The sequence below is a fragment of the Zonotrichia albicollis genome, chromosome 5, assembly GCF_047830755.1.
Source record: "Zonotrichia albicollis isolate bZonAlb1 chromosome 5, bZonAlb1.hap1, whole genome shotgun sequence".
Taxonomy (NCBI): Eukaryota; Metazoa; Chordata; class Aves; order Passeriformes; family Passerellidae; genus Zonotrichia; species Zonotrichia albicollis.
This window is the reverse complement of record NC_133823.1, coordinates 37,793,511-37,812,636: the sequence shown is the minus strand read 5'-3', so window position 1 is coordinate 37,812,636 and position 19,126 is coordinate 37,793,511. Positions and strand designations below refer to the sequence as shown.

Sequence of the window (19,126 nt, the reverse complement as noted above, 5' to 3'; positions counted from 1 at the left end):
ATCCTCCCTATAGCAGTAGTAGCTGTGGTACTCAGGTGCTTATTTTTAAAGTTGAAGAATGACAATTGAAATTGCTACCTTTTCTTTCATCTTTCAAAGCTAGAAATGCTCATGACTGAAATTATAAGGAGTGCTTTAAATTTCATCTATGAACCTTGTTTCTCAGTAATTTCCTGCATCAGTGAGTCTCATGCTGTGGCTGGGTAAATAAATATTGCTTTATCCATTCCGTAGTTAGCTGCACTGTGAATTTGAGTAGGTCCTTGATCTTGCATAATGGGGTCATAGCTGAAGAGGAGACAGGTTTTTGCTGTTGTCTTTGTAATTTGAGTGCCATGTTCGGGTCCTTCTCCTTGAATATCTCTATTTTGGTGTAAAGTTTCCTACTGACAGTCTGTGTCTGCTGTCCTTTGCTGGGTGTTCTTGCCTAATCCTGAAATAATTTCTCTGCCTTGAGGTTTATTAAACTCTGATTCTCCACTTCTACCCTCTGATTTGGCATCATCCTGGATTGTCTTTACTATGCTCAACAAGAATATTGCACTCTTGAGCATTTCTGTTAAAAAATATTTGCACATTCATTCCAACAACGGATCATTAAACCAAAAATATTTCTATTTTTGCTTTAAATCCTGACCATAAACAAAGCTATGCATGGAATCAATGAAGTGTCACGTGTATAACAGCCTGTTCTATACTCACAGAATCAACTTCATAGGCTGTAGTATTTTAATCAGAGTTTGGTAAAGGATAGTTCACAGTTTAGATAAGAAGGTGTGTCAGATAATCAAGAGAATGAAACTCATGTGTGTGCACAGCTTTTAAGGAAATAAGGTTTAAATATGAAAGAAATGATTACCATTCTGGGTTGTCATTGGCTGTCTGTTCTTGGGGACTTTTTCTGAACTGAAGAAAGAATTAAACCTCTCTCAATTAGAAATGACAAATCAGGTACAGGTGACACATAATTCTTTCCCCTACTGTCAGTTCATCATTATACCTCCAGAACAAGCCCCTCCTTACAGGGCTTAAAGCATAAATACTTATGGACCTCTTTGGTGAAATTGTTATCCTTCTGAGTGGCATGAAGGAGGAAGGGAATTTCTTTACTTTCCCAGAGAGACAAAGCTGGGAGCTGTGAATGAAACAACATTGTTCAGCAGAAGGGATGTGAGGAGGGGGAGTGTGAGAGGTCAGTGTTCCTCTGAACACTGGAAACAGAAACACCTGAGCTGTCACAGAGTATGTAACAGAATAAAATGTGTATTATAAAATTGTAATACACATAGCTTCTGTGATTCTGTAATTTGTGTTATAATTTCATATAATTATTGTGCTTCAGTACATCTGGGATTGGGAAGAACTTTCTGTAATGAGCAGAAGCACTGTAATGACCACTTAGACTGCTGTTGAGTGTCCTTGCAGATTCTTTTGAAGCAGTGAGTACAGTTGATGATGACAGGATGCTATGTCTGGAGTCTTGTTCAGTCTGCTAGGTTTTGAATTATCATATGATCTATTTTAATCTGATCTATTCTTAAAGTTCTTGTTGATAGAAACTGTTTTCTGTTGAAGTGATGATTTTTTTCCCATGCTTATTATAGTCTATGAAGAGTAAAGGCAGGGAAGCTTATTCTAGGTCTGATGAATGCAGTAGTGTTGTGGACCCCAAACAGTGGCTTTGAGGCTTTCTTTTGACTGCTTTGAGTTGGGGAAAGAAGTATCTGTGTTAATGATTTACTTGTACGTAGAGGGAAGAGTAAAGAGGCAAAAGACATGTGACAGAAGTGATGTAACTGCATTAAGAGGAGTATTGAGTGTGAGGTCTTGAGGGGAATGAGGAACATGTTAAGTAATTGTTTGCACCAAATTAAAGATGAAGCCAAGCAAGAAGGGAAAAATGAAATTCTGAACAAGCAAATATGACAGAAAGGATTAAAGACGAGTTGAAGGACAAGAGGCAGGCTCAGAAGAAGAAAAGATCACATGGAAGGAAGGGAAATAAACCTAGCCTTGGCATGAGTGAAATATTAACCAGACAGTCAGGAAAGAAAAGTGGTTGTTGGGGGAAGGGGAAAGGGTGAAGGATTCATCTCACCCAGCCAGATATCTGCAATGCAGTCATTTAAGTAAGAGCTGCCTGTCTAGAGTTGTATGCAGTCAGTAGAGAGAAATAAGTTCTTTTAGGGTGAAATTCAGGCAGCATAGCTCAGGTGGCTGCTGCAGGAGGAGGGTGCATTTTGCCCTGGAAGTACTTTTCTCTTCAGAGACTGATAATTGGATGTGAACCTGCAGTGACAGTTTATAGTGCAAGATGTCTGCATATGAAGCCAGATAAGTATTCTTCCCAACAGGGGAGGAAAAAACAAGTGTTGTGGAAAAAGCTCAGTTTGTATGGCTTTGCAGAAAACAGCGTGAAGAGTTCTGAAGCAGCCAGGACAAAGGAATTCATTACCATGTTGTCTGACATAAAAGCACATCTGATCCAGCATCCTTCTGGCCCAGTATCCTGTGTGCTAAGTGCTTGTGGAAGGAGTGTAGGAAACACGTTATTCAAGCTCTGAAAATCACTGGGCCCCCAGAGCTGGAGCTACATGCTAAAACTATCATCTTTAATAGTTGCCAGGGATCTTCCATGATCCTTGAGGAATGATTATACTGACACCATGTAAGGCATGCCCTGATTTAGCTGTGTGTTAAAAAACCAAATTTTTAAAAAACTTTCCTTTGCATTTCTTTAAGTGCAATTTTCTTTGGTCTAAAGTTTCTGAACTGTGTTTAGGTATCTTCAATGCACTTCTTCATGAGTGTCACTTCACATGAATGTCTGTTTTTTTTATCCTCACTGGAGAGATGTCTACTGCTGATATATTCTTTTTCTTGGCATACAAATTTGCAAGATCTCTTTTCTTTACCATACTAGTATTTATTGGCTGAATTCTAAATCCTTGATTTTGCTCTGTTCCTATGCTTGTTTTGTTTCAGATCTATTTTTGCTAACCATAAAAGTGTCTGTGCTGACAAAACTACCCTTTGTATGAAAGCTTAGAAATATGTAGCACTGCATGTTTGTTCCATGTGTCAGCTCGGAAAGCTGCCAGGCTCGTCTTCCATGGAGTGGCTTCTGAGTATTTCATACACTTGGACTCTGTTCTGCTTTGGTGATGCCAGTGGATATTTTCCTGCTGATTTCAGTGATACTAGAAGAGAGCAAAACACTTGGAGATGCTGAAACTGTGCTTATAAATTAGTGACTTAAAATCATCAGAAGATTCCTCAAGTCTGTCAGTGTTGGCATTTCCTGTTTGTTTTCCCTTCCAGGAGAAGAAGATTTTTCAGATTCCCTGGATGCATGCCGCAAGACATGGTTGGGATGTTGAAAAAGATGCTCCCTTATTTAGAAACTGGGCAATTCACACAGGTATTGGAACTCTCTTTTTACAGGACAGATTTTCACATTGTTTTCCCTTTTAAAGTTACATTTTCCTTCTTTCTTGTCTTTGCTTTTACTAACACAGAGAGTGAACTTAAGTTTCCAGATTTGTGGGAGGCTAAGTGTTTTTTCAAGGCCTATGATACTCTCTAGCTTAATTGAAGTGCCATAACTCATTTGCATTGAGGAACACAGTAAAGCTTAATTGATTTAAATGTTAGCAATTGGGTTCAAAACTGTCAGGAGTAGAGCACAGTCAGCACTTTGTAGACATAGGCCCTTAGGCTTTTTATGCCTTTCTATGGATTTGAACCTGATATAATAAAGGTAAATGCTGTGCAAGCTTTTCCATGTTGTTATGGAGTCACATCAGATCTGCAATGCCCTGGGTCTTTCTTGAGCACAAACCATTCATCATCTGTTCTAGAAATGTGCATGAGAATGAGATCACAGCACTCTCTTGCAACCTCAGCTATTGTTAGAATGCTTGCCATGGGAACCAAAGGCTGATACCTTGAAGCTAACCTGTGCTGTTATTAATTTGCCTCAAATCTTGAATCACATGTCATATGTGCCTAACTTTTCTTTTCTTGCTCAGGGAAATATCAGTCAGGAGTAGATAAACCTGATCCAAAGACATGGAAGGCAAACTTCCGCTGCGCTATGAACTCCCTGCCTGACATAGAAGAAGTGAAGGACAAAAGCATAAAGAAAGGAAACAATGCCTTCAGGGTGTACCGGATGCTGCCCTTATCTGAAAGACCTTCCAAAAAAGGTACAGGGGAGAGCTTCTCAACATGAAATGCTCTTGAGGGCATTGTGTTGAGAAAAACACCTACTGCAGGTAGCTCAGTATGCAACAAGCCACCAATGCAAGCTGCACATGGTGCCCTGGCTGGCTGGGAAATGACTGGAACTTAGGAACACCTGTATGAAAAATGGGCTGCATTCAGAAGAGAGGATCAATGAGATGTGATACCCCCAAGCTGTTGATATTTGTCTGTTAAAGCTGCTGGAGTTGTGTTCAGAATTTAGTCCTGGGTCTCCTTCAGTCAAGGAATGTGATTAGAGTGGATTAGAGCTCAACACATTGAACTCAGTAGGGGTCATTCAGAATATGGTGGCAGACATTTTGGTATCTTTTTTCAAGCAAGGGTACAATTAAACTGGCTCTGTCTTCAGAGCAGTACACTCAGAGCACTAAACCACGAAACCACATTGTTAGTTACAAAGACCATGGAAAACCAACCCACAGAGCACAATAATGGTGAAATGGGAAATCATCTGAATCCCCAAATTTAGGAATTAAATCGCCTGCCTGCCAGGAGAAGGCCTAACCACCAGGTCAATTTCATGAGTATTTGGTTTCTTTCAAAGTAGAAATATTGCTGCTTGATTTAGGTCTCATTAGCTTTCATATGGCTTCCTTACTAGTTTATGCAGTAGAACAATGATTTCCTTAGTCCTCTGGTATCCTCTGTTGTCTAGAATTTTGGATTAAAAGATAACCTGCAAACCAGACACAAGGTGTTCGTCTAAATTCCAATTCAGTTCACCTGTAGCTACAGTTTGCTACTTCCTTAGATTGAGAAGTGAAAGGCAGATTTTCAGTTTAAAGTCAGTGTGACTGGAAATTATGAACCATGGCATTTTTGGGGCAGAATCATTCTGTGAAAGGAAGATCAATGTGCAAAAGGTAGAACATTAATCTTGAAACTGTTTCCAGTCTCTTGTCAATAGTGTATTTTATATGTTTAAACACATTCCCCTGGACCATAACATGTCTCTTGGCAGTAGATTCCTGAAGGAGCTACAGAAGTTCATCTTTAAAGCTGAGATTCTGGGAACGGGGGCTGTAGCAGGAGAAGATTCTGCAGAAAGTCCAGTTACTGTAAAACCCTGAGATAGTTTGGACCTCACATGTATTTTCACATGCCCTTTTTTGTGTCATGTGGCTAAACATTTGTGGGAGCAAAAGAATCTGGCTGCAAACATTTCTAATTGCCTGTGGTATCATGTAGTAGAGATGGGAGAAGCTCCTGGGACACGTCTGTGCTGACACTGGGGCACAGCTGAGCTTGCACCAGCAAGTCTGAGCTTCTGCATCAGATCAGAGCAGGGGGAGCAGCACTAGGGTCTGCCAAGGTGCATGACATTTTGTGAAGGTCACATGCAGTATGGTTTTTGGGATTCCCAAGCCCATCATGATTGCATACACCACTCTTGCATGAATTGTATTTCCTTACCAGGTTGCAACTATTTACAAAAATATTGGTTGAAGTTTATTGTGATCTCTTTTCACATTAAATCAATTAACAATCTCCCTTTTCCTGTAGCTACAGAGAGAGCATCAGAAATGTGATGAGGCATATATTTTGATTTTTCTTCCCTTTAAGAATATTTTTCTCCCCCCCCCTTTTTAAACAGGTCTTGTGTTTTAATTTGTCATTCTTCCATATTTTCACTTTGATTTTTTGACTGCGGTTGCTTTCCTTGGCCCCATAGTGGTTCTCTTTTGTAGCCTTTTAAAAAAGAAACACAAAACCAGCAATTCGAGGTGAATTTTTTGCTGCCCAGGCCTTAAGAGAAGGGTAAAATTAGGCAAAATGTGTTCTCCCTTAACTAGGAAGTCCTGCTATTTTGAGGCTCATTTTGGGGCTATTTGTTGGTGAATATAGAAAGTGTGAAGGATAACTCATGGCACACAGGACTTTATGAAATCTCCCTTCTGTTGTTGCAGGAAAAAAGACGAAATCTGAGAAGGATGACAAATTCAAACAGATTAAGGTAAGAAGTGTCTGTTTAATGGTGCAAGAGCTTGTGAATACAATCTGTTGCAGATATTTTTTAACAGCCCCAACAGTATATTGTGGTGGGTACTTGCAAATGCTTGTGGTTTGGTTAAGTAACTACAGTTACCCGGGATGTTTGGGGCTGTTTTTTTTGAAATGTGAAGGCTGTTAAAGCCGTCACTTACGTCATCAATGGATACAGCCCTTGTGTTACAATGCCTGGAGGTTGGAAAACTGGCAGTCTCAGCAATACATTTGCCATTTGTTTGTCTCTGTAAGGAGAAATACAGTAATTAGGGAAGGAATGCTTCTGAACAATAGAGCTACCTTTTGGAGCAATTAATTTCTGTGTGTAAAGCACTGGAAATGCATTTTCATTTAGGCAAGGGTCAGAGCTGCATCTTGTGCTCATGTTTTGTCAGTTAGAAGGCCTCAGCTGTAAAGCTCTTCAGCTGCAGCCTGAGATTTCTGCTCGTGCTGAGCGTGGGCCCAGACTGATGTCTGCCCTCCTTGTGAGGCATGGTGTTTCCTAGCTTTCACACCTCTGCCAAGGGCCTCTGAAAGGTGGTCAGTATTACACAGCAGCAGGAGCTAGCCCACCTTCAAATTTTTAACAGAAAGCAAATCTCAGAGATTTCAGACTCTCAGCTTTCAGTAAAATTGGTGTCCTTGGGCTGTGTGTAGCAGCTGTGTCTACAGTGCAAGGGCAGCTTGGTCCCCTGCTGCTCACCTGTGAAGGGCTGTGCCACCCATGCCTGGGTTCAGGCTCTGCAGGCTCTGGCCAGGAGATTGTCTGGGCCATGTGAGCTCAGAAATGTGGGGAAAAGTCCTCCACTGAAAGGGTTTTTACAGCAGGTGCTGCCACAGCAGTTGTGACTTGTGCACTTACAGGTCAGAATGCTATGACTTTTAAATTGTCATAAAAGAACCACTTTGTAACTGTCCTGTTCCTGTGTGGCTCTTACAGCCACATGTGCTTGTTATCAAGTGACTCTGATGGTAGCTGATTGATGTTCAGAGGGAGGCAGTAAAACTGCTTTGGTCAGAGCAGAGCAGTGTGCCAGCACATACACCCACCTACCTGTGATACCTCCTGCTAGTTCTTGTGCTCTGAGCTGGAGCCAGGTAGTATTCCTGTCCCCCCATTCTGACAGAATTGTGCAGTGGCTAGTTTGGATTTGAGGAGGTGCTCTTCCTGTACTCAGCCACTCTTAGGCTGACTGGTGGATGTTGAAGGCTCTTGTAGTGAAGAAGGGTAGTAGGTGAATTAAAGCAAATGCACATTTCTGAGCATGAAAGCTTCTTATAATTGCTTTGCTTGGTGATGAGAATTCCTGAGATCCAAGTTGTATGTTTTGAATTGAATGCCTTACAGTTACCCTGAAATTTTTTTTAGTGAAGCCCAGTGGGAGGTTACTCCACACTTTGCCTGGTAACTGCAGTGGGGTGATAGCAGCAGAGGGAGAAGCTGAGAATCTGAGCACAGATCTGCAAAGGGACTTCAGCATAGCAAGAGCCTTGCAGTGAGCTTCCCATTGTTGCCACTGCTGGACCCTGTGGGCACCCACAGAAATTGCTGGTCGGCTGAGCTTGAGCATGGTGCTCAGGGCAGTCACTGCTTATCCCTGTGCCTGTGAGAGTGTTGGGCCTTACCAAATCCCTGCTCCACCTTAGCAAAGGGGCAACCAAATCTCCTGCCCCACAGGCAGATCTCCTGTCACCAGGCTTTTGGGCAAACAGAGTCTGTCATTGCAATTCATTAAATTCTTTTAAAATGATTTCTCGATAATGGGAAGGAAACGGAAATGTCAGAGCAGCCCAGATAAAACCAGTCTCTTTTGAAACAAAGAACTGAACTGAGGCTTAATTTCTACTTTATCCTAGATGTATCCTTTAGACCATGCAGTTCCACATTGAGAGTTATTTTTAAAATACTAGTGACAGCTTTCTCCATGCATTTGGCTTAGGGTAGACATCTGAACACTCAAAATTTAGGTGATTTAACACCAACTGTGCCAGTATCCACATCTCTTTGTGGATCTGGCACCATCATCTGAGTTCTAAGATGCATATTTGTTTCTGAAGCTTGAAAGGGGCTACTAAATAAACTTGTCAGTAATCAAGCCTCAGTAAAGTTGAGCAAGTGCTGCCTGCACAGTGTTTCCATGGGGGCTGCTGAGTTTGCTGTGAATTAAAGCAAACAGCACCAGATACTCAGGGCTCCAGAGTGCAGCCCTAACCTATCTTTGCAGTTGTGACCCTCAATGGATCAGTAGCAGCTAATTTTATCTTTTCAAGCTCTCCAAGTCTTTGACCTGTAGGGCAGCAGAACTGGTGCATCTCATCAAAGACCTAGTTGCCATTAACATTTAACTCTCCACCTTTCTGATGTGCCAAGAATGCTGTGACAGGGTGCTGTTTGCCTTGCTTTAGTGTCGGGGGAGGTGCTTGTGTGGAAGTGACCATTCTTTTTGAGTAGATCACCATCACAGCATGTGACATCCAGGAAAAAACCTGCCACAGTGCCCCCAGTATTTTGTCCCAAGGATAACAGTTCAGCAGTACTGGGATGGGCTGGCACTGCAGGTCCTGAGGCTTACCTTTGCCTGCCTTTGCTGAAATGCTTTAGAGCAGTGAAAATGAGCACGGTGTGGACAGCTCTGTGAGTCCTCTCTGTGAGTCCTCAGCAAGCAGGGCACAACTTGCAGCCTTGCAGGGCTGGTAGAGTAAGAACAGAAGACTTTAGACATTGTAAACAATAAACCTGTGAGAGAGTCAATAGTGGGGAGGAAGTTGCACATGTAGAATAATCCTTTTAAAGAAATCCTGAGTTAATGGAATTAATTTTTTGGTGTCTACCCTGAAGGGATTTTTTTTAGATTCCCACTTGAGTGTATCAGGCTTACAGAGAGGCATCTTGTGGAAAAAACTCAGTCTGTGTAGAACAGGTGGTGTTTTTCAAATGCTGTTGCCCTGTGGTAATGTTTATGATGTGATCTAAAAGGCTGTATTTAGTGTAAACACTTTGGTTTGCTTTCAGGCTTGCTGTAGAGAAAAATTAAGGCTAGAATTTAATAATTGCTGTACAGAAACTAAGACTTCCTTTTAGAGAGTGCAAAGAGAGCATATTTGGAAGGGACTGAGGATGAATATTAAATAGAGTACTGTTTTAAAGCAATGTTTCTTCCTTGTTTGTTTCAAATGTTAATCTCTTGTAGTAAATAGCTTGCTGCTTCCTTGCTCTCTGAGGGCTTACTCTAAATTTGAAGATTAAAAATAGCTTTCCTTTCAAAGCACAAGATTTGGAAATGAATTAGTCCCAGTCTTCTCCTCAAAGAAATGTTTGTTCTAAGTCAGTGTCCTGCAGAGAGCAGGGGGTATATGGCAGGCAGAAGTGATGGGATTTATTACCATCTCAGAACAAAGAGATAAGCTATGTCCTAAAATAAAGTAGTCCTGACCCAACTGTACTGTTTTCCTTCCAGCAAGAGCCAGTTGAATCATCTTTTGGGATGAATGGGCTAAATGCTGTCACTTCTGACTATTTCCTGTCCTCCAGTATAAAAAATGAAGTTGACAGTACAGTGAACTTTGTAGGTAAGTACCCCTATGCTTTTTTACATACTAAGCACACAGATGACTTCAAAAACTCTTCTCCTCTGCCAGACTTATCTTTCCATCAGCATTTTGCACTTCAGGGAATGCCACAGTTGCAGTCAGGTAGACCCATTTCTCAGCAGCCTAGGCCATGCAAGATTGTGGTTGCAGGCCAGCCCCACCATTTGCAGAGACAGTGAGCAGTACTGTGCCACTGGGAGGGTTCCCTTGAGAGTAAAGCACTTCCAGGCACTCTTAGCTGGCTTCTCATGGTGGGGACTTATCCCACAAGATAGTCCTGAGCCATGAAGAGGCTGTAAGCAATGTCACATGGAAGTTAAATTGCAATCAGATGGCAGTTTCCCATTGCTTAAAGCAGACGTTTGTATAGAATACCATTTTATTTGGGTGTTCAAACCAGCAGGCAAAATGTAGAAACTTGGTTCTTTTCACTGACACCTCAGTAGCAGAGATAGTTCTTAACACCACTGAGCTAACAAAAAGGATCATCAAAGGCTGCATTTAGAAACCAGTACATTAGAAATTAGCTGTCATCTCAGCATGTGAATAATTGGTCCTCAGTAGAATAATTGGACCGGGCTTTTGACAGCTCTTTTTTGGCCGAGGTTGTCATTGCAGCAAGAGCTCCTAACAGTATGACCCGCATACCATTTTGTCTAGAATTCCATTTTTAAATATGACAAATATGTTAGTATTCTGCTTGGAAAGACGGCAGAAATCATGTGCAGTGACTATTTTTGATCCCCATTTCTTAGGTCACAGGGCTTTGCATAGTCATTCCCCTGAAGTACTTGTGTGGCTGAGGAGTTTGTGAGTAGTTTTGCTCTCTTTATGGCAGTTCATTTAAGCAGCTGTTGCTTTGTAAGAGTATTAGAACATGCTCGTAGCTTGAAGGAGTAGCACCATAGTGCTATTAGTGCTTCCTGTTCGCTGACTGAGGATCAGGTAGGAAACTGTCACCCAGTGTTGTTTGATTATTGAGATGTGAGGTGTGCTGCTTATCCAGACTGGAGAAAGAAGCTGTTATTTAGGATTGCAGGAAGGATTTTAATGTAAACAGAGAGGAAAAGGTAAAATAGAATTGTTCTGCAGAAAGACAGGAAATCAGCCAGAGTGGATGAAAGGCAAACAGCACCTGCAGAGTTTCTGCCATAGGTGCAGCTCACTGGAAACTGTGGCATATTTCTCAAGTGAGCAGTAGTTTTTGCTGTGCATTTTATCTCTCAGGGTGGGTAAGAATTTGTCAGGTATTGAGGAAAGAGATAAAACAGTGCAGATGGCCTGCTCATTCCCTGAGTGGCTTGCGCAATATCAGTCTCTCCCAGATAAAAATTAACTGTGTGTGCTCTTGCACCACTCTCACCACACTCAATAAAAGCTGATTGTTTCAGAACCAGGAAAGGGGAAATAAAGGTGAAACAAAATATCTGAAACATAATTATACTAATTGTAATTATCAACTTTTAAAAACTCTATCCAGTATGTATGTAATTTTCTTTATGCTGGCTTTGTTTCTTAAAATACACATCTAAGTTTTGAAGATTTTCCAGTGGTAACCTGGCACTTCACAAAGCAAACTAATATGCAGCTTTTCCCTGGGAAAATTACCTGTCACTTTTCTTTTTCAAAAAGCCCTGTCTAAAGATAGAATGCCGTAGCAGATTGTGTGTATAAACATGTGCATTCATGTTTATTTATCTCAGTTCATCAAGGAACAGATGCTATCTTTTGACTTTTTCAAATTTAATAATTAGTATATTCAGTTTACTTAACTGAAAACTTGCAAGATCTGTTGTATTTCATTGCCTACGTGTTTTTCCCCTCATGGGTCAAGAAAAAAAATGGACTGTTTGAACAACACAGTGTTGTGTTTGTACAGAATTTAGCCTTTTGTTCCTTGTGAAGCTTTATGTTCAGTGAAAGAATATCTATAGTCTTTCTCTTGGGTAACCATGGTTTCAGGTTAGCCATCCTCTGAGATGGCTCCATCCCTGTGCATTCTTCTGATCTAACTCGTTGGCTTTCAGTTCTGTGCTGGATTAATGCATTTGTCATGTGTTCATAGAGCTGGGATTAAAGGAGGAGTTGTACAAGACAGGAAATTCTGTCAAGCAGCTTCAGACAAATGGGATTCTGGCTTTTACCATACTTTTGCTTTGCTCGGTAACTTCTTGGTACCTTGGTTTGTCAACCTTTTGCAAAAGGTTATAGTGTAGAACAACTAATATCTGCAAAGCATTTCAGGACACTTGGAAAGCATCCATGGTTGCTTCACTTTGTAGAAATAAGTAACACTCCTTTGATATTAAATTTCATGTGCTCTTTTGGTCTTAAATATCATGTGCCTGGGGGAATAGGAAACCCCTCAGTTAATAACTAACCAAACTGTAGCTTTCTGTCACAAACTGTGGGGATTGCAGGTACAAATTTGTTTTCTGCATACCATCGATAGCATTGTGAGGGTCAGTGACAGCAGCCATCTAACTGGAGCAGAAATTTACCATAGATTCACGTCATATGTACATCAGAGTCCCACAGTGTTTTGCTTGACCCCATGGCAAGGTTTTCACATGCTGGTTCTGGTCTTCTGTTGTAAAGTTTACCTTAGAGCATTCAGAGACCATGGTTTACAGCTTGCTTGTTGAGGATCACAGATTTCCTTTAGAACTCTCACTGAAACTTATATCCCCTGAAAGCAGGTGGTGGGCATGGAAAAAAGTGCTGAGACTGTTGAAGACTCAGATACCAAGCAGGCTCTTAGACGTTCAACAGAGTTGAGATGTTATCAGTAATCAATTTTTTTGTTTCTAATCCCAAGTTGTAGGACAGCCACACCTTGATGGCAGCAGTGAGGAACAGGTGATAGTTGCCAACCCTCCCGATGTTTGTCAGGTGGTAGAGGTGACAACAGAAAGTGATGAACAGCCCCTCAGCATGAGCCAGCTGTACCCTCTACAGATCTCCCCTGTCTCATCCTATGCAGGTAAGCATCTTGGTGTTTCTTTACACTCCTTTTTCTGGAAATGTTGGGAAGACCCTGGGGGAAAGAGGGCTCTTCCAGGCTAGCTAACGAAGATTCAGAAATGTGTACCTACCTGCCTTCTGAATTGTTAATGAAACTCAAAAATGCACAGTCCTCTGCCTATTTCCTTGGGAAACGACAGATCTCAGTTTGGAAATGTGAGCTGCAGGTTTTTGCTTGTGAGTAATGGAAAAAGAGCATTAGGTATAATGCAGAGATCTTTTAAAGGGGGATTTTTGGTACAAATGACATGCCCCCTGCTTTACTAAAGATCAAAGGTCTTTTTTGCTCTCTGTTTACTCAGTGTCTAGCACAGTGTGCAGTGCTAAGGGCTGCACTGATGGTGTATATGCAGATATGGAGCTGAGGGCCTGGGGGGAGTGGGTTTGTGTTGCTGCAGACTAGAAGAGCCATGCAGTGACTGATAACAAGTGATCTTTCAAGCAGCAGAGCTGTGGACATCTGGCTTCCAACGTCTGCCTGCCATCTGGATTCTCTGATACCTAAAAAGAGGATGAGATAACAGGCTTCCCCCTACTCCCTGTGAGGGTGGTTATGGTTTCCCTTTTCATCTGGCCCCTTATTTTCTTATAACTGTTAGGAAGTCTTTGGCACTCATTTATCCCTTATCCAAGTCTAACAGTGTGTTCAGAAGTTTCTAGGGGTGAACAGACACAAATGTATGTGTGGACATGCTATGTAGAGTTCCCATAATCATATAAATCTTATTTCATAGGAATGTGAAAAAAACAAATGTGACAAAGCCACATTTGAAAGTAAAAAGGTTTCAGATCCAAACTGTCCTGTCTGTTTTAACGTGGTGCTAATTTGCAAGCCTTAGGAGACTGGGTAGAAACACAAATGTCACCTTTTAAGGCAAATTTAAGTATAAATAGTTCTCCATGCATTTTATTATTTTACACATGGTTTTGCCTTTGACTTATTAGGCTGAAATTCCTTCTAGACACATTTTTATAAAGTATGTATTTAGTAATTTTTATCTTTGGGCCCTAGTGAATTGTATGATGTTCCTTTGGAATGTGTCCACTGTTAGTCTCACATATGTTGATAAACAATTATGCTTTCCAATGTGTTTAGTCTGCAATGATGAAAACATTTAGAAGACCTTTGTAAAGTATAAGGCAGTGAGATAGAAGAGTGCCTAAATTTATTAGCAGGAGGGAGACAAGGGCCTTTGAAACATCTTTCCTCTTTACAAATGCGTCTTGGAAAACTTTTCCATCTCTGCAAACATGACAATGATGCAATCTTTTATCTTCTGCTACAGGATGTAAATTCTTGAAATGCAGACAGAAGTCACTGTCTTGGTTTGGAAGTCATGGTGGTTTCTTGGACTGCAATAATAGAGAAGGGTGGTCTGGTGACCACCTTGACATGAGCAAATCATGACCTACCTGCTCTTAGGTCATTGCAATCAGCCTGCATAAGGAAAAAGATTGAAGTACTTCTGCTATCCCCTTACGCTGTCTTAGTACCTTGGTGGCCTTCAGTTGTCTTAACTTATACCTGGACCTGCTAGCCCAAAACTCAGATAAGAGTTTCATGTCACTGGCATGCTTTTGAGGCATTTCCAGGCAGCTCTTGATGATCCTGACTACTGTAGCTAGAGGCCAGTAAGAAGTGAAGTACTGCAAGGGTCTGTCCTGGGGAAAGTCTTATTTAATATATCAATGAGCAGAAGATATGTTGGAGACATGTTTGTGAGCTTCACAGGTGACACCAAATAGGGTGCACGAGTTTGTTTGAGGGCAGAGCCATCATCCAGAGAGTCCTGGAGAGATTGCAGGAATGGGTCAGCAGAAACCTTATGAAATTGAGCAATGGCACATGTGGAGTCCTGTGCATTGGAAGGAAGAGATGTTTACAGCAATAGCAGGGGCTGATGGTATGGAGAGTAGCTCTGCAGAAAGGTGGGTAGGCAGTGAGCTGAGTGCCAGACACCAGAGCACCTCAGGCACAGAGAAAGGCACCAGTTTTCAGGAGCATGGCCAGTAGGTTAGGGAAGTGATTATCCTCCTCTACTCCACGCTGGTTTCACTAAAAGTACTGCATCCAGTCTTGAGCTCCCCTGTCCAAGAAACTTACAAACAAACTGGAGCAATGCAGAGAAGGGCTATGCAGGGTATGGCCTCTCACTCTGTGAGAAGACAGAGGGACTGGGGCTTGCTCAGCCTGGAGAAGAGATGGTTTTGAGGACTTCATAGCAGCTGCCTCTACTGCAGGAATGTTCCTGAGAAGGCAGAGCCAGGGTCTTCACAGCAGTGCATGGTAATAGGATGAGAAACAGCAGGCTAAATTGAAACAAAAAATATGGTCCAGCTGAATATAAGAACAAGTATCACCTGTTTCACCACAAGGACAGTCAGGCAGTGGAGCAGGATACCCAGAAAGATTGTGCTGCCTCCATCCTCAGAGGTTTTCAAGACCTGTAGGAATAAGGCCCCAAGCAGTCCAATCTAGTCCTGTAGCTGGCCCTGCTTTGAGCAAGAGGTGGGGCTGTAGACTACCTAAGGCCCCTTCCAACCTGAATTGTTCTATGAACCAGTGTTTTTTTAAGGATGTATTTGCTCTTGAGGCTGGAGCAAGGACAGAAGTCTGTGTGTTAGAACCCTAAAATTTCTAGGACACTCTTGTGACTATTTCTGCTTTGTCTTGCTGCACACAGACCTGTATAGAACCACAGGAACTTTGGCCCTGTGCTTGTGGTTTGCTCTGTCAGGTGCTACTGGCTGAAAGGCGGGAAAGAGTATGACCATAACAGCTGTGCAGGAACAGTTAGTTGAGCTCTTCTAAAACAACAACCAAAAAAAGTAGCCAGATATGTCAGCTGTCCTACATAAATCTGGTTTATTTCAAAACACCCCTGGTTCCTTTCTGAGGTAACTCAGGCAAATGACGTGAGTTACCCATGTGAGTTTTTTCATATATCCGCTGATGTCTATGAAATCCTTTTGGTTCTTATTACCCAGGCTGTTGTCAATGTTTGACACTGATTCAAATACCCTTCTTGAAAGAAATAACACCTCTAACTTTCCATGCCTGTGTGGCCAGCTTCCCTGGCTTTGCTAACTATAGTGCTATCTCTTACTCGGCATTTTGTTATGTATAAACACCAAGGATGGATTCCTTTTCAGCTGCATCACTCTGTTTTTGTTGTGACATGCTTCTTCATGTCCAGGAATATCTGTTACTTGTCTCTATGTGGATTCCTTCGATTGATTCTGTCTTCTTTGTGTGAATTAATTTTTCCTCTCCTCCCCCCAGTATGGCTTAATTAGCCAGCTTAGTCACACTGGCACATCTTTCTCTGCCTGGGCCAGTGAAGGAGAAGCCCTGCAGTGCATGGGCATTGCAGCTTGATTTAATGTTTTGGACTGCTCCTCTGCTTACTGCACACTGTGGCGGAGGCTCTGGCACAGAAGAGATGCTGGCTTTGGAAGCAGCAGTCTGGAGTAGCTGGGCTGGACTAAAAGGACTTTGGGTACAGTTTAGATCCTGGGGGCTGAAACAGTGGTTCAGCCCATTGGCTTACAGTCTCCTGCCTAAACCTAATGCTTAGCCAGGCCTTGAGAGGATGGCAAGGTACTGCCAGTCTCTCTGAAGGTGTGCAGGGGCACAATCCATGAGGCATGATCCATGCACTCAGCACTCATGTTATGGCCAGTGCAGAGCATGAGGTTGGGCTCTGGGAAGGCAGAGTTGCAGGGGCTGTGCAAAGCAGTTTGCATGGACTGAAATGCATAACACAGAGCTGAGGGTGAAAACTGGGGCTTCAGAGCTCTCTTGCCTGCTATGATAGTTCATCACATCATTCCCTGAATTGTGTGATTTCTGTGTTCCTTGGGGATGAGCCCTGTCTGTGCAGGGCTCAGGGGGTTGGAGTGCTGGTATCCTGATAGATGCCATGGGTTATCCTCCCAGGAAACAGGACACAGTGTTTCAAAACCCCACAAGCTGAAGAAAACCTGCAGCCCAGGCCTCCACTGGATTAGTCTGGGACCCAGTGGCTGTGCTGAAGGCAGCAGCCATCACTGCAGACTGAAAAGAGGGGTTTCTGCCCTGTCTCAGAGGTGTCTGAGGCACAGCAGTCTCAGCCACTCATGGGCCAGGAGCCTGACCTTAGGAGACATGTCTTCAGGCACACGCAGGCTTGAAAATACAGTACATTGCATTTCAGGCTCTTCTGCAAGGGAGAGCTGCAGCTGCAGGAGGATGGCAGTTCCACTGGAACTGTGCTCCTGTATTTGTGCTCTGGTTCAAGTGATGAGGGTGAGGGAGGACATGAGCAGTGGGGACAGGAGGTGGGACTGGAGACTGTGGTATTGCCACTTGCTCAAGTGACGGGTGAAGGGTTGAGAAAGGCTGGGGAGTGGTAGCAAAAGCAAAACTATACCAACTGTACCAGAGTATGTCAACAGTAATAAAGCCCCAGAAGTGACAGCAAGCCCTTGAGGTGGCAGGCTGAGATAACAGTTAATGGAACAAAACCACATTTATATCCTCTAGGATGGAGTTGTTACTGATTTTGCCAGGAGATAAAGATTTGGACAGAACTTTATCTGTTGCAGGGCCTGGAGTGGCTGTAGAGGGACAAGGGAGAGGAGGCATCCCCTGCTTGCTGGAGATTCTTCCCAGAAAGCACATATCTACTTCTTCCCTCTCTATTGCTGTCTTTTCCACAATATAGACATGTTAACTGTGATAACCATGTGAATTTACCCCAGTTGTTCAAGGCAGCTGTGCTGTCTAGCCCTGCTGTGGCAGGGTCTCCATGCTTCTCCAATGTTTTCTGGTTGTTTGACTTGACTCTGTTTGCTTCCACTTGTTGGACACACATCAGGCCTCCTGAGCTGGAATTTGTTACTATAGATAGAACAGCATGAGTTTCATTTTTGTTTCTATTTTGTTTGACAGAAAGTGAAACAACTGACAGCGTTCCAAGCGATGAAGAAAATGCAGAGGTAAGTGTTTTCTGGATTTTTAGCAGTTTGGACCAAGGTCTCAAAATCCATGCCCTGAGATATTTTTGCCCCTTCTCTACTGCAGCTCTGTCTACCAGTGGAATATTCATTTTGGTAATAGCTAGTGGAGAAAAGCAGACCAGGAAGGTTCCGGGGATACAGATATTTGGATGATTGTCACAGAATTAGAATCTCTACAAATTAAATTCTCCTCATCTGTCCAAACAACAAGATTAGTTTGCACAATAAGGTGTTCTGCAGTGCCATCACCAGAGCCAGCTAGTATGTTAACATGATGCATTGACCTTGCTGGGTAGTGAATATTTTATCTTGGTTGAAAGCTTGCTCACTTTGTTTTCCTTAAATGGCATCTGAACTCATACAACTGGAGGAAATGCTTACACTTATGACTGAAATTAAGCTAGAATGTTTGAGGTAGGTGGGGCAGAAAGCTTTCCTGAGCAGTCATTTGGGTATTGCTGAGTGAAAGGAATCCATGGGGAGAATAACCTAAGCTGCACGTATACAAAAACACCACTAGCCTTTTATTTTGGGGCTGCCATCAAGGTACCAGACCTTGTACCAGACCAGTACCATGTGTACTTAAAGGCCAAATGAAGCTCATTAAGGGCTCTTGGATGCCCTGTGCTCCGGCTGTATTTTTGCATTAGGCCTTTTGCAAAGCTCTCTCCTGCTGTGTCCCTCACCAAAGGCTCTCTAAATCCTCCTTGGAGAACCACCAGTTGTATAACAACACAGCTAACCCACCTGGTCTCTGGTGCCTTGGCTGGGGTGGTGCCCATGTAGACTGCCAGTAGTGACTCCACAGACCTCCTCCAACAGAACATGCCATTGCTGCATCTGTGGTGGGCAAACAAGTGGATGCTCATCTTCCCTTGATGAACTTCTTCCCTGTGATGAGGGATGCACTGTCAATGACAGTGATTTCCCAGCCAGCAGCCTCGCCTGTGTTGCTAGCTTGGGTAGTGTTGGGTCTCTGTGCCTGCCTCTTGACAGGAAGATGCTCTCTCTGGTTACAGAGGAGACACGACCATTTGGAGTTCTAAATGTCTGTATCCATTTTTGTCTCTGGCATCCTGGGAATAAGGCCTTTATTTTCCATTCAGAAGAGCAGATAGTGCCTCTTGAGTGCTGGAGAGGCAACAAAATTTAAGATGACTTCAGAAAAGGAGAAATGGCCGAGAGACATCCTAAGCCAGTGGCTAGAGGCTCAGGCTCCTAGAGGCAGGATAATTCCTGTGCAATATGTGGATATTTC

At 42.7% G+C, this 19,126-nt stretch overlaps 1 protein-coding gene across 6 annotated transcripts in view; it reads left to right on the top strand.

The window, feature by feature from the left end:
- IRF2 (interferon regulatory factor 2) overlaps nucleotides 1-19,126 on the top strand; it is a 39,376-nt gene that overhangs the window by 18,817 nt on the left and 1,433 nt on the right. For all 6 annotated transcript variants that reach the window (XM_074541376.1, XM_005483836.4, XM_074541377.1 and 3 more), the window contains 6 exons: nucleotides 3,322-3,421; nucleotides 4,032-4,208; nucleotides 6,174-6,220; nucleotides 9,711-9,822; nucleotides 12,662-12,826; nucleotides 17,801-17,847. In XM_074541376.1, coding sequence (XP_074397477.1) covers nucleotides 3,322-3,421; nucleotides 4,032-4,208; nucleotides 6,174-6,220; nucleotides 9,711-9,822; nucleotides 12,662-12,826; nucleotides 17,801-17,847 — 648 coding nt within the window. The remainder of the gene's footprint in view (nucleotides 1-3,321; nucleotides 3,422-4,031; nucleotides 4,209-6,173; nucleotides 6,221-9,710; nucleotides 9,823-12,661; nucleotides 12,827-17,800; nucleotides 17,848-19,126) is intronic.